This window comes from Marmota monax, unplaced genomic scaffold, assembly GCF_021218885.2.
Source record: "Marmota monax isolate L192 unplaced genomic scaffold, Marmota_monax_Labrador192_F-V1.1 WCK01_AAM20220418_F8-fsc00068, whole genome shotgun sequence".
Lineage (NCBI taxonomy): Eukaryota > Metazoa > Chordata > Mammalia > Rodentia > Sciuridae > Marmota > Marmota monax.
In genome coordinates, this window is record NW_026692352.1 from 2,908,385 (window position 1) to 2,923,439 (window position 15,055).

Below are 15,055 nucleotides of genomic sequence, written 5' to 3' on the forward strand. Positions count from 1 at the left end.
CTCTCTCCCTCCCTCTCTCACTCTATCTTTAAAAAAAAAAAAAAAAAAAAAAAAGTGTCAAGGAGACATGAGACAAAGACAGACTGATGAGCTGTCATAAATTGGAAGACACAAAGGAGACACAGTAACTAAATGCAAACTGGTATCATGGATTGGATTCTGAATCAGAAATGGATATTCGTGGGAAATCTGGTGAAAATAGAATAAAGTTTATAGATTATGTAGTACTTCATCAATGTTAATTTTCTGATTTTTAAATATAATTGTACATTGGTTATTTAAAATGCCAATGTTTGAGGAAACTGGATGAAAAGTATATGAGAAACTATTAAAAAAACTTTATAATAATCTACAATTATTTCAAATTGCAACATTCACATGGCAAAAATCCAGGAGAGGAGGTCTAGAGGAGGTAGCTTCATCAGGTGACTTGACAGATCAAGCTAGTGTCAGAGCCTGGACTTGAATTGCTGTTGGGCGGGGGATGGGGGTGGGGTTATGGGGGGGTGGCAGGTAGACACCTGCCTCCAGGCCCAGGGAAGGGCATCCTCTCACCTCTACATGCCTTTCATTTCTTGGGTCAGCTGCCCTGTAGAGTAGTTAGGGTAGGGAGGGAAGAAGATCTGGGTTTGAGAGGAAGTTGGGAAACCTGGTGGAGAGTCCTGTGGTCTCTGCCTTTCCCTTAGGCCGTCCACACCTGTCTGTGAGGTGGAATAGATGGACATGAACTGGCAGATGCCACAGCTGCTGTTTCTGGCTTTCGTGACTGCTGAATGGGGTGACAAGCCCAGGATTCTATGGGCTGGGATGGATGTACTCAATATCTGTGTAGATACTAAGCACCACCAGACAAGGTAAGTTTCATGACTAGGTGAAGATGGACTGTGGTCTGGGAGGAGGAGGTGGCTGCTACTGACAGGGAAGAAATTAGAGGGATGGGAAAGTAAGTTGTGGGAGGTCATAGAGGCATTAGGTGATCTTGGGGGGGCCTCTCCAAAGGAGAACACCAATCTATAATAGTGGATGATATCAAGTCCCCCCTGTGAGCCACATACTTTCCTTATACCATGTCAGTAGCTATTCCCCAAAGGGTTACTTGGTATGTGAATGGTGGTTTCTATTTTCACAAATGAGGAAATAGGTCCTGAGGGACACAAGCACAGGTGGGTATTAAGAGAGGGGTTAGTGATACTTTTCCCCATTTTAATTATGTGCCATTCCACAGAAGTCAGTGGCAAGGGAGAAAAGGAGACAGGTTCCTCATGGTCATGATGCAGCAAACGTACAAACAAGCCAGGTGCCCTACCCCCATTAGGCACTTAAAAGACAGTGACCAATCAAATACGCTGGGAAGACTTCCCAGTAAAGGGGCCATTGATCTTGGCCCTGGAAGATTACTAAGAGTTTTCCAGGAAGACAAAGCAGGAAAGGGCAGCCTGGCAGAGGACAGCATGTACATAGGTCAGAGGACAAAGGCACACACGGTGGCAAGGCTCATGTGGGCAGAGCCAAGGATGATGCTGCTCACACAGAAAAGGAGATGAAGCCTGAACTCCCCTTTCACAGAAAAGACTACTGAGGCAGCTCAGGGAATCTGAGCTTGAATTTGAACCAGTCTCAGGATTGATGCCTGCTGTTATGGTTTGAATCTGTAATGTCCTCTCAAAACCCATGTGTTGAAGACTTGGTCCCCAAAGCAGCAATATCTAAGGGATGAGGTTTTGGGGAAGTGATTGGATCAGGAGAGTTTTATCCTAATCAGTGAATTAATCTATTTGAAGAATTAGTCATCTGAATGAACTGCTGAGAAGAGGTAGAAACTGTAAGCAGGTGGGACATGGTTAGAGGAAGTAGGACCCTGGGGGCATGTCCTTAGGGACTATATCTTGTCCCTGGTCCCTTCTCTCTGATTCCTGGCTGTCATGAGGTAAGCAGCTTCTCTCCGCCATGCCCTTCTGACATGATGTTCTGCCTCACCTCAGGCCCAAAGCAATGGAGCCAGCCAACTGGACTGAAACCTCTGAAGCTGGGAGCCAAAAGAAATCTTTCATCTTCTAAGTTGTTCTTGTCAGGCATTTTGGTCACATTGATGAAGAGCTGACTAACACACCAGCATTTCATTTTTTGGGGTCTCCTCCTTTGTTCCCCGTGAGGTTTTACATGGCTAGAGGGCTGGTGATGTTCCCAGGGAGAGACTGTGGTGTGGACAGGCTCCATGGGCTTGAACTGAAGAGAAGGAAGCCCAGAAGCCCCATGATATCTGAGTCACTTTCAACACTTTATTTGCTTTTTTAAAAGTCATGACAAACTCTACAATAACATAAAATTTTTGGTTTTAACCACATAGTTCGGTGACATTGAATATGTGGATGAGCATAAGTATGCCCATATTGCTGCACAATTGTCTCTACCATCCATCTCCAGAACCTTCATTCTCCAAAATTAAAACTGAAACACCATCCACTTTTTTTTTTTTTTTTTTTTTTTGCGTATTGGAATTGAACCCAGGGATGCTTTAGCATTGCTGCATCCCCAGCCATTAAAAAAAATTTTTTTTTTGGTAGTTGTAGATGGATAGCATGCCTTTATTTTATTTGTTTATTTATTTATTTATTTTACTTGGTGCTGAGGATCAAACCTGGTGACACACACATGCGAGGCAAGTGCTCTGCCAATGAGCTACATCCCCAGCTCCCATTTTTGTTTTTTTATTTTGAGACATGGTCTTGCTAAATTGCCCAGATAGGACTCAAACTTTCAATCCTCCTGCCTTGACTTCCTGAGTAGCTGGGATTATAGGCATAGGCTTGCACTCCTATTTTGCTTTTTTTTTTTTTTTTGGAGGGGAGGGGTTACTCGGGATTGAACTCAGAGTGCTTTACCATTAAGCTGTATCCATAGCACTTCTTATTTTTTAATATGAAGGTAGGGTCTTGCTAAGTTGTCAAGTCCTGCCTTGATTACAATCCTCCTGCCTCAGCCTTCCAAATCACTGGGAATACTGATATGTGCCCCTACACCCAGCTCTCATTTGCCTACAAGAGTCATCTGGAAACCCTCCTCTTTGCTAAGAAATGGCGCAGACACAGAACTTTGAGAGAGTTGGGTGATTATAACTCTGAATAACATGGGCAATATGAGAGTGGCCACTTTGATTGAGTTCTTTCTATAGGCCAAATATATATGCTTTCCATTATATCAACTTTTTTTTTTTTTTTCAGAGACAGACACCACTGGCTCTGGCTAGCAGATCAAGCATGATGCACTCTGGGTTTTGTAGGGTGATCAAGAGGAGGGAGATCCAAGGAAGAACATGCATGGAGTAGAGGAGCCCTGAAAGCATGTCTTGAGTCAGCCAGCACCTATGTAGGCCAGGTTGTTGGAGAGGGGTAGGAATTTCCTTACAGTTTCTCCTGTGTGCCTAGACTTGCCTCTTTGCCTCTCTCACTTGGCCACAGATACAAGAGCTCATCTCAGAAATTGTAAGCAATTGGCTCTTGATCACTCAGCTCTTTTGAATCCTAGCCTAGAGTAATTTTTACAGAGAAACCACTTTCATTGGCCTTACTGACCTTTAGTTTGCCTTTCTGGGATTACCGCAGGCTTCCAAGTTCAAATCAATTGCAGGCTGTAGCTCCTCTGTTTCCCCACTGCTTTTAGGACCTACATGGGGTCCCTAGTCTGGAACTCCAGACACTGGGAGAGCCAGAATGGCCCTTTGACCTCCTCTACCACCACAATGACACTGGTCATCAGGACAGAGTGCCCAGCCTTCGTACTAACCTGCTCCAAATTTAGGTAACCTCAGTTCAGCTCAGCTCTCTCAGATGAGGGGGCCTCATAGTGTCCTAATCATTGGTTTCTGAAACATGAAGGATTGATGCCCTGGGGTTCCTGTGACAGCCTGTTCTAATACAGCCACATGTGTCTTCTATCTTATAAATAATTTGGGGATGAGATAGTTTGGGAGATCCATTGCTTCATCATTATTACTGAGAGACTCAGAAGGGGGCAGAACTGATTTGAAGTTCACTGGCAAGTAGGAAGTAGAAGCTGAATTAGAATCCATGTGCTCACTTCAGCAGCACAGATACAGAGAAGATTAGCACGGCCTCTGTGCAAGAATGGCACGCAAATTCATGAAATGTTCCATATTTTTAATATTTTAATAAACAATATTAAAAAAAGAAGTTGAATTAGAATCCAATCCCTTAATCTGAGGTGCCCTGCCATCCCAAACTGAAGTTGAACCCAGAGGCACTCTACTACTGAGCTACATCCCCAGCCCTTTTTACATTTTTTGAGATGGGTCTCACTAATTTACCTAGGATGGGCTTAAACTTGCAATCCTCCTTCCTGAACCTCCCAAGTAACTGGGATTATAGGCATGCACCTCCCCGCCCGCCCGGTTTATCAGCATATTTTTCTTCTTTTTTTTTTTAGATATAGGAGATTGAACCCAGGGGCACTCTACCACTGAGCTACATCCTCAGCCCTGCTGGGAATTGCACGTGAAGACTTGTGCATGCTAGGCAAGCACCCTACCCTAGGCCCCTTCAGCATACTTTCACTCACAAATTTTACAATATGATAAAATATTTTCCCCTGGTACTGGGGATTGAACTCAAGGGCACTCTACTGAGAGAATGGGGCAGAACTGATTTGAAGTTCACTGGCAAGTAGGAAGTAGAAGCTGAATTAGAATCCATGTGCTCACTGAGCTCTATTCCCAGCCCTTTTTACATTTAAAATTTTTTAAAAAATATTTATTTTTTAGTTTTTAGGACATAATATCTTTATATTATATGGTGCTGAGGATTGAACCCAGTGCCTCATGCATACTAGGCGAGCACTCTACTACTAAGCCACAACCCCAGCCCCAACATTTTTTAAATTTTGAGACAAAATTCTTACTAGGTTGCTGAGGCTAGCCCTGAATTTATGATCCTTCTGCTTCAGTCTGTTGAGTCCCTGGGATTATAGGTGTGGCCAAGGAGCCTGGCCTGATGGATGGTTTTGGTTGTTGTTGTTGGTTTTTGTTTGTTTTTCCTTTTTCAATGCTAGGGTTTTATGCATGCAGGGCAAGTGCTCTCCTACTGAGCCACATTCCCAGGCCCTAATGGACATTTTTCAAAAAGGAAAATCAAATAGTAGGGCTGGAGTGTGGCTCAGTGGTAAAGCACTTGCCTAGCATATGTGAGGTCCTCAGTTCTACTCCTAGCACTGCAAAAAAAAGAAGAAAAAGCAAAAACAAAACACAAACCTAAAAATGACAGTCCCATAATTGCATTCCTGTGGATTTGTTGTAATAAACAAGCTTCTTCAATGGCTTAGTGCTTCTGCCCCTCTTTTTAGTTCTCATGTCAAATCATTCCCCTTCTCAACCTCCATCAATGAACTTTACTTACTCATCTCATTGTGGGAATTCTCTCCCGCAGTTCCCTCTGATGTCCCTAGAATGTTCATTCATCCCTTGCAGGCTGGCCCTTTGTGGCTACTCAGATCTCAGCCTATAGTTTTCCCCTAAAATGACTTCTGACTAACCCAATCTAAAGAAGCCATCAAGCTACTTTCTTATCAAGTTACTCCAATCCCCGAGTACAGAGTACAGACATCTGTCTACTGTGTTTATAGTCTGGATTTTTCTTCCAAACATGCATACCTGAAGCAGGGACTGCGTAAATATCATTTTTGTGCCAGATCCCCAGGGCCTAAGTCAGGTCCTGGTCCAGAGGAGATGCTCCAGAAGGGAAGGGATCCAGCACTCATGTATACCAGCTCAAATGCTGGTCACAGCCAAGAGGGAAGAACTGGAGACCCTTGCAAGGTATGGTGGGGACCTGAGAACCAGTAACTCTTAGAAGAATAAGGTGAGCCTTGGTTATAAGAGAAGTGCTAGCATAATTCCTAGATGGCTGAGATAAAAGTGTCCAAAAAAGCAGCACTGGATCTGTAATCCTTAGGATGCTGCCCTGGGGGTGCCTGACAAGTTTCTCTGCTGCAGCTGAAGGAAGTCAAATTTGGTATTAGAGTGCTCTATAGTTTCTAGGGCTGGGAGGACATGTGATATGACATGGCATGTGCACAGGCTGGTGCTCAGGGAAAGCTCAGAGTTCTTTCCTCCCCCACTCTGAGGCTACCTGCTGATCCCTGAAGCCCAGAGTCCCCCCGACCCCCAATTGCCCTCATGGGTCAAACACCTTCCTGTTATCACCATCTAGTCACAGGGCAGGTTCATTCCAGGCTGAAGGTGTACCAATGGCCATCCCTTGCTGGTTTTAAGCTTCCAGCCCAGACTGATACTCTCCAGACTGGCTTCAAGGAGGTTGCCTGACTCTGTCCCTCTCTGCTGACCAAATGGCCCTAGCACCCAGGTTTGTCATTCAGAGTAGGGCTTTGAGGCTTAACAAGAAGCAAGGGCAGCTAAGTGCAGTGGCACACGCCTGTAATTCCAGCAACTTGGGAGGCTGAGATAGGAGAATCACAAGTTCAAAGCTAGCCTCAGCAACTGTGAGGCACTAAGCAACTCAGTGAGACCCTGTCTCTAAATAAAATACAAAATAGGGGGCGGGGGTTGTGGCTCAGTGGTACAGTGCTCACCTAGCACATGAGAGGGGCTGGGTTCAATCCTCAGCATAATATTAAAAAATAAATTTTAAAAAGATATTAAAAAATATACAGGGCTGGGGATGTGGCTCAGTGGTCAAGTACCCCTGAGTTCAATCCCTGGCACCAAAAATAAAAAAGAAGCAAGAGCTTATCTAGGAACTGAACTCGACCTCCAACTCAAACCTCAATTTGCTAGTTACTTACTCTTCTTAAGGTCTCAAGGCTCAGGGGCCTGGTGGTGGGGCAAACCTCCCTCCTGCAGTGGAGGAGCCAGAAAGTCCAGTTAATGATCAGCCCCCAGGGCAGGGTCTGGTCCTTTCTTAAAGGCTTCTATCTTTAGGCATTACTCAACATCTGGCCTCCCCTTCTCCAGTCAGCTGGCTGAGAGGGCTTATAAATGGGAGAAAGGTGCTGGACAGGCCCTCTACCTGCTGAGGTCTTCAGTGAACATACTTCTTCCCAGGGTGTCACGGAATTCAGGTATGGCTTACTCATGAGCCGGGGAGTGTGCAACAGGACAGGAACAGAGGTCTCTTGAGAGCTGGTCTTTTTGCAGGCCCTTCAGAGCCTTCCTTCTTCCTTGGCTGATTTTCATCCAACTGCCTCTTCTGGATCCTCCTCCTCCTCTTCCTTAGGTCCAGACTTGTGGCATTCACATAACTTGGGCCTCTATTTTCTCTAAATTACTTCCTGCTGTCCACAGATTGGTGGCTCCCACATCTGTGTCCAGCCTAGGACTTCCCCTGGGGCCACACACAGGCACCTGACAAAAGAGCTCCATGTTTCCTGCTGCCCAAATCTGTTCCCCCTGTTTCCCACCAGGGGTACCAACTTGGGCTCAGAGGGTTAAAAACGGAAAGGCTCTGTTCTCAGTTGGAATGAGGATGTAGAAGGAGCCTAAATTAGTTCAGGCTCTCAGAATTTTTCAAATGATACCTGAGTCGGTGTGAGTGAGTGGAGGAGTGGAGGGAAGCTTGGGCTCTTGAACAACTGAAGCTTTGATCAAAAGATTCAGAGTATGTGTGACTTTGTGGCTGGATGTGGGTGATACCTGAGCTGGTAAGCTTGGAGGTTCTGAAAGTTGGGGACATGGGAGCTCCTTGTTTTCTGTAGCCAGCTTGGAGGGTGGAAGCTATATTCTAATATTCACCCTGACATTGACTCTGCCTTAGTTTTCTTTCTTCTTTCCTTCTGTCTTTTCTTCCTTTTGTGGTATAAAGAATTAAACCCAGGGCCTTGAACATGCTAGGTAAGTGCTTTATGACTGAGCTACACCCCCAGCACTTTTTATTTTTTAGGTTTTAGTTTTGAGATAGAGTTTTACAAAATTGCTGAAGCTGGACTTGCACTTGCGATCTTCCTGCCTCAGTCTCCCAGGTATGTGCCACAACTCCTGGCTCTGCCCTAGTTTTCTGGGTCTCATTTTTATCTCAACAGGTCAGGGATGGTAGAAATGAAGGAGAGCAACAGGACAGGGATGGTAGAAATGAAGGAGAGCATTTCAAGAGATCTTGATAGCTCAGGTTGCAAGATTTGATCAGACCTGAGTTTTTGGGAGAAAAAGAGTTAAGTAGAGCTTGGGGAATGGCCTATAGGCCTGCATGTCCCCATGCTGGCAATTGAATTTGGGGCCTCACTCAGGTTAAGCAAAGCACTATATCACCAAGCTAAACCCCCAGCCCAGCCCTACAACTGCTAATCCACCACTTCCACCCTCGAGGAGGCCTCTCTGGTGCTCACGTGCAATAATTAACTGCTGAGTGGCCTTCGCCCGATCCCAGACTTCACTCCTGGGCTCCCTTCCCACTGCTTGTCTCCTAGGCCACTAAACCTCAGCTGTCCCCTGGAATAAGTCAAGAGGAGCGTGAAGCAGAGCAGAAGCCTGAGCAAGTCGGAGAACGCAGCGGCCTCTTCTCCCAGGTATGCCACTTGCCACCCCTTCATCAGAGGCCACACACCCTCTGGTACTCCTAGCATGTGATAATGTATTGGCTGAGCTTGGAGGGCCCTCTGTTTGCAGATAGCTCAGAGAATCCAGAGGTGGAGATTGAGCCCCAGATCAGAGGGCAGCCTGCCCAAGGTTAAACTACATCCTTGAACTAGAACCCAAGGGCTCTTGCCCTTCAACCCAGCACTGGGTTTTCAGCTCTTTCTAGGGCCCCCAGAGGGGTGGGGGTGATGGCAGTAGTGGTGGGTATCACAGCTGGACCAGGTGAGATGAGGAAGGTGGGGAGAGGGTATGCAGAGGGATGTAGGTCACAAGAGAGGGAGAGAGAAGTGGCTTCAGAAAGCAGCTACAGTGAGAGTATAATCCAATGAGTCCAAGAACAGGGCTGTCTCTGCCCCCATGCTCAGCATTGTGTTGGTGTCCTCAGGAGAGCCTCAACATGGGACAGGTGCCAGGGCCAAAAGCTGAAGGAGCTCTGGTCTGGACTTCAAGATGGGGAGTCAGACCTTGGTAGTCCCTGCTATGTGACTTGGGGCATGACTCTCAATCTGGGTCCAACAGATTCTACATAGATTAAAGTGGCTATCATTTGGTATTGTTTAACCCCTCCCCCCACCTTTAATCCCCAGATCAGGAAACAGTCGTAAGATAGTTTGTGTTTGTTTCCTTTGGACAGAAAGGAGTGGAGGGAGGGCCAGACCAGCCAGGCTGAACCATTTCTAACCTGTGCTTTCAGCAGCCGGGCTTTGTTTCCCCTCAGGAGCCAGATCAAAGATTCACCTCCCAACAGTACAGATTTCCCCACCTGGCCTTTGAGTTTAGTAAATGAGTAGATCCACAGAGGCACGATTGGACCCTGGAATGAATGAAGAGAATGCATGAACACTGGAATAAACAGAAGAACAGCATAAGGAATTGAGCAGGGAGGAAAGCTGGGTGGGAATTCAGCTCCAGGCTGATAAGAGCTCTCCCGGGCAGTCAACCTGGATACCCTGTGAGATGGGGCAACTCAAGGGCAAGCTGAGCTTGTGAGTGGGGAAGGCACACCCATTTAGCAATCTGGTATGTGGAAAGTGGGTTGTAGGAAGAAAGATGGAGAAGATTTGTGGGAAAGGAGCATTTTAGGAGGGCCCAGGAAGCTGGTGACTAGTGGAATGAGGGGAAGTCACCTCCCAAAATTTGATATCTGAAGTCAAATGATGGCTATGATGGTTGAGGGAAGGTCAGCTTTGTGGCAGGAGGCTCAGGAATCTCCCCAGGAGTCCCAGGGTGTCTAGGAAAGATATATTGGATTAGCCCAAGGATACAATTGGAAAGGGCTGGAAGGCTTTAACAAAAGAAAAAGCTGGGCATGGTGACTTATACCTATCATCCTGGCTATTCAGGATGCTGAGGCAGGAGGATCATTTGAATTCAGGAGCCTAAGGCCAATCTGGGCAACTCAACAAGACCACAAGTCAACAAAAGCCCTAGATCTGCAGCTTATTTGCAGCTCTGAAACTAAGGTATTTGTAACCTTTTATACACAGTGATTTGGTATCAAAATCTGACCTAAAATTAATGTGAGATCATATATAATTTTTTTAATCCCACCAGTATAACTATTTCATCACAAAATATATGCTTGGTTGTCAGGTATGCATAAATCCTATTAGTTTATATTACTATTTATAAAATTTTTAAAAAAGGGGGGCTGGGGCTATAGCTTGATGACAGAGTACTTGCCTAGCATGCGTGAGGCACTGGGTTCGATCCTCAGTACCACACAAAAGTAAACAAATAAAATAAAGGCATTCTGTCCTGAGAAACTGATGTGACTCCATTTTTGAAAAAAAAAAAAAAAAACCCACCCTCTACCTCAGAGCAAAGCCTATCCAGAGGTAGGGGGCGTGACCCTTTTCCTTGGAAAAACCCACAGAGCATTCCTAGGCACATAGCCAGGTGTCCCTTACTCAGTTCCGCTAGGTGAGGACCTGTAGCAACGCTAGCAACCAGCGTGAGACAGGGAAAATACCTGAAATGCCAGGTGACCCTCCCAGTAGTTTCGATGATTGATAACATGATTTGGAAACCCTGCAGTTTTTCATATACACTCTTGCAACCCCTCACGGCCTAAACCAATCAGTTCAAATGTATCCACCTCTTGAACTAACCAATCACCCTTATCTAACTTGTTCCTGCCAATGAATGTGCTAATCAATGTTAAGAGTTGTTTGATTTTCCCGCGGTATGGAATGATTTGCTGTGTGATGTTGTGACGCATAGAGTATTCCCAGAAACCTATAAATCCTCACTGAACAAAGGACCAGGACTTACTCCCTGGGACCCCTGTGTCGGAAATGTTGTGAGTCCAGGCTCGATTTTGCAATAAAGACTCTTGTGTGATTGCATCAGATTCAGGTCCTGGAGGTCTATTGGGGTCCAACGAATCTGGCATAACAGTCCATCTACAACTACAAAAAAAAAAAATTAAATCCTAAAAAAAAAAAAATTACAACATTTACCTCTAAGGATTTTGAATAAAGGATTGTGGATGTATAGCAAACTCTAAACTGTTTCTGCACATTGCCAAAGTCTTGCTCCTTGGTCGCTTCATTTGATCCTCATTACCTACTGGAGAAGTCAGAGAGGCTCCTGCCAGGAATGTTCCCAGTGGGTGGTGTCTGATCCACTTCTCACTGGGTCTAGGAAGACAGGGGTTGGTGATCCACCAGTAGAGGCTCCACCCCACTGGCATTGAGGCCAGAACTTGAGGCTCCACCTCCACATTACTTGGTGCTACTGACCACAGTTCTTTCTAAAGGGATTGACATGGCCCGGCTGATGACAACACAGCTGCTGCTTCTTGTGTGGGTGGCTGCTTGGGGTGCCCAGCCCAGGACTATTCGGGCCAGGACTGAACTTCTCAATGTCTGCATGGACGCCAAACACCACAAGGAAAAGCCAAGCCCGGAGGACAAGTTGCATGAGCAGGTAGGCCAAGGGGTAAACCAGGGTGATACAGGGCTGGCTTAGGAGGAGGAGGTCAGAAGATGAGGTGTCAAGCTCCCCTCTGTGGTGGACACAGATAGACCTGCCTGAAGAGACCTTCAATTTGCACAAATGGGGGTGGCCGCTTACACAGGTTGTGTGCCAAATGTCAGTAAAGTGCTAACAGCTCACCTTCTTAGTTGTTGAGTTTCCGCATTGCACCCAGGAATAAGGAAGTAGACCCAGAGGAGAGTCTGGGAAATGGAGTTGAAGAGACTCATTCTGGGGATTGGATTTGGATTTCTGGGTTTTAATTGGGAAGGACTCCTCCACGGACCAAAGAGGAGAAGCTGTCTACTATACAGAGTGGCTCCTTTCTGCCAGCCCTACACAGCTCAGGAAAGGTGGGCCTCTTGCAGCCAGGAAGCTAGCTGCCAAGTGTTTGGCTTCAGGCATCTGGCAAACATTTGTGCTATGGCTCTTGAACCCACTGGATCTCAGGTCTCCCTTTGACAACAATTATTTTGCCACAACCCCTTTCATATCCTGGATTTAGCTAAGCAGTGAAGACAATCAATATGACAGCATAATTACAAAGAAAAAGCAAAAGGCCAGCTACTTGAGAGGCTCAAGCAGGAGGATCTCTTGAGCCCAGGAGTTTGAGGCCAATGTGGAAAAGAGTGGGATCCTATCTCAATAAATAAATAAATAGGAAAAGAAAAAGGAAAGTAATCGTAATATGTATTTCAATATGTAAATGTTCATTTTAGTTCCATTAGCAGATAATGACCACAGTCCTTTTTACTCTTGTTTTGAATCACTGACCTACCACTGCCAAATGCAGACTGCCAAATCTTGGCTACCTTGGGCAGCCTTGACTTTAACTTATTCAGCCTTCATTTATTTATTATTATTATTTTTTAATTTTTTTACTTGTTCTTTTAAAAGTGTATGTTTTAATATTTTATTAAGTTCTGGGTCAAGGATTTTCATTCATTCAATAAGTATGTATTAAGTGTTTATGTAATTGTTTCTAGAGTTACAATTTAGCTTCTTTCTTCACCTTCAGGTCTTTGTCACCTCCTCAATGAGGCTTAATTAAGCCACTGTGGGGCACTTGAAGTCACCATCCATTTCTCTTGCCTTTTTTTTCCCCCCAAAGTAATTATTATGTGATAAGCGTTCATCACTTGTTTGTAGTGTGTGTGTTATGGGGGATTGAACCCAGGGCCTTGCCTAGGCAAGTGCTCTACTTCTCAGTTACATCCCCAGTCCCAGTGTTCATTATTGTATCCCTAGTTCCTAGACAAGTCCCTGGGTTAGGGTATGCAGGAGCTGTGTAAAGATTTCAATTAATGAATTTTGTAAGGACTGCAACTCCTGGGTTCCTATAGCCTCTGTGAAGCCCTTCCCTCAATGGGGACCCCTTCAACAAATATTTATTTTTTTGAATGACTTTGAAATTTTATTGGGAAATCAAGGACTAAAAGTAGGGAGGCTGCATATGCAATATTCTGACTGTGGACTCAGTTCCATGTTTCCCCCTGTGAAGTGCAGTCCCTGGAAGAAGAACTCCTGCTGCTCCTTCAACACCAGCCAGGAAGCCCATAAGGATATTTCCTACCTATACGGATTCAACTGGGACCACTGTGGAAAGATGGCACCTGCCTGTAAACGACATTTCATCCAGGACACCTGCCTCTATGAGTGCTCCCCTAACTTGGGGCCCTGGATCCAGCAGGTACGGGTGTCCTCCCAGCATCCCCAAATTAGCAGAGGAGCTGAGCTTTCCAGCCACCTCTGCAGGCTGTGCCTCCAACTCTGGTTCTATTCAGGGCTGAGTTGCGCAGGTTCTTAAGCCTGAACCCTTGTCCATCAAAATCTCCTAGGTGGACCAAAGCTGGCGTAAAGAGCGGATCCTGAATGTGCCCCTGTGCAAAGAGGACTGTCAGCGTTGGTGGGAGGATTGTCAGACCTCCTTCACGTGTAAAAGCAACTGGCACAAAGGCTGGAACTGGACCTTAGGTGAGGGCTGGGGTGGGACAGGGAGAAGGGATTCAGAGGTAAAGTTGTGGGGGTGTGGAGCTGGTAGGTGAAAATTTTGGGTGGTGGGTTTGGTTGAACTAGAGGTAGTTCTAGGCACAGTAGCTAAAAGTCTTCTGTCTTTCCTATAGGGTATAACCAGTGCCCCGTGGGAACTGCCTGCCACCCCTTCCACTTCTACTTCCCTACACCTGCAGCTCTGTGTGAGGAAATCTGGAGTCACTCCTACAAAGTTAGTAACTACAGTCGAGGAAGTGGCCGCTGCATCCAGATGTGGTTTGACCCCGCCCAGGGCAACCCCAATGAGGAGGTGGCAAGGTTTTATGCAGAGGCCATGAGTGGGGCTGAGGTCCCCAGAGCCTGGCCTCTCCTGCTCAGCTTGGTCCCAATGCTGCTCAGGCTGCTCAGCTGAGCTTCTTTTATCTTTTAATACCTGGGGGCCCCACAGCTCCTAGCTCTTCAGTTCCTGCTCCAAGGTGGGGCCCCTGAGAGCCTGTTTAAATAAAACAGATACTCCACATGTGTTTGTGAATTATCTGAGTATGAATGGGATATGATTGTTTTGCTTCCTGATTCTTACTGATTGAGTTCAGTTAGCCTTGGTCAAAACCCAGCTCTGATACTTGCTGTGAACTAGTCAGGTACTTAACAACTCTTCTAACCTAGAACACATTCATAGCTCTCAATTTCATTTTTCATCACAGTTCTAATTTAGAGATAAAACTAGTATTTTACCATTTTAATTTGGATCCCAGCCTCCCAGGGCCGACCACTCTGTACTGTGCTCAGCAATACAATAGAAGAGGTGAGGAAAGAAGAGCCTTGCATGCTCTGTGTGGATGGCTTGGAAGAGGGTAAGGGAGCCAGCAAGAGCCATACCACAGACAGCTAATGCCCACCCAGTACTGTCTGCCAGACTCTATCCTATATTTTGTATTTATTCTAATAAAGTGTAAATACTATTGTTGGCATTTTACATATGTGGAAACAGTCACAAAAATTAAGGTATATGGATAAAATCACCCTTGCCTAAGACCTGGGGTTCTGTCCAAGCTATCTGCCTTTGGAGAACAAGCTCTTTTTCCTAGTGGAGTGAGTAAATATGTTTCTTGAAGGGATAATGGGTCATATCTAACTAGAGGAGCTGGGCTTGAGCTAGTCTGGCAGATCTACGACTGGAAGCCAGACTTCTAGAGCAGGTCCCAAACCAATCATCTGAAAAGATTGTAGGCAGTTTTCCCACATTAAGTATAGTGTGTAACAGTTTTAACAAGCCAGTTTATATTATAGCAATATTCCTATTATCCAGCGGTTTAATATAACTGATGTTTATTTCTTGTATAAGATACATTTTTTTTTTTTTGTACTGGAAATTGAATCCAGGGCCTTGTACCACTGAGCTATACCCCCGGCACTTTTTCTTTTGTTTTGAGCCAGGGTCTTACTGAGTTGTCTGCATTGGCTCCAAATTTATAATCCTGCCTC

The 15,055-nt window shown here is 45.5% G+C and overlaps 1 protein-coding gene and 1 pseudogene across 3 annotated transcripts; both read left to right on the top strand.

Annotated features, from left to right (window-relative positions):
* Positions 1-4,069: 4,069 nt before the first annotated feature.
* LOC124091274 (U6 spliceosomal RNA) lies at positions 4,070-4,159 on the top strand (annotated as a pseudogene).
* A 2,842-nt stretch (positions 4,160-7,001) lies between these two features.
* Positions 7,002-14,090, top strand: LOC124091192 (folate receptor alpha). 3 transcript variants are annotated; one of them, XM_058578513.1, is made up of 8 exons: positions 7,003-7,089; positions 7,908-7,986; positions 8,431-8,529; positions 9,943-10,062; positions 11,361-11,530; positions 13,080-13,268; positions 13,417-13,552; positions 13,702-14,090. In XM_058578513.1, the coding sequence occupies exons 5-8, from the start codon at positions 11,369-11,371 to the stop codon at positions 13,980-13,982; spliced, it is 768 nt and encodes a 255-aa protein (XP_058434496.1). In that variant the 5' UTR covers positions 7,003-7,089; positions 7,908-7,986; positions 8,431-8,529; positions 9,943-10,062; positions 11,361-11,368; the 3' UTR covers positions 13,983-14,090. The 3 variants fall into 3 exon arrangements, with proteins under 3 accessions (XP_058434497.1, XP_058434496.1, XP_046298109.1); XM_058578514.1 differs by lacking the exon at positions 9,943-10,062 and having other exon boundaries at positions 7,002-7,089; XM_046442153.2 differs by lacking the exons at positions 7,003-7,089; positions 7,908-7,986 and having other exon boundaries at positions 8,409-8,529.
* The last annotated feature ends 965 nt before the right edge of the window (positions 14,091-15,055 follow it).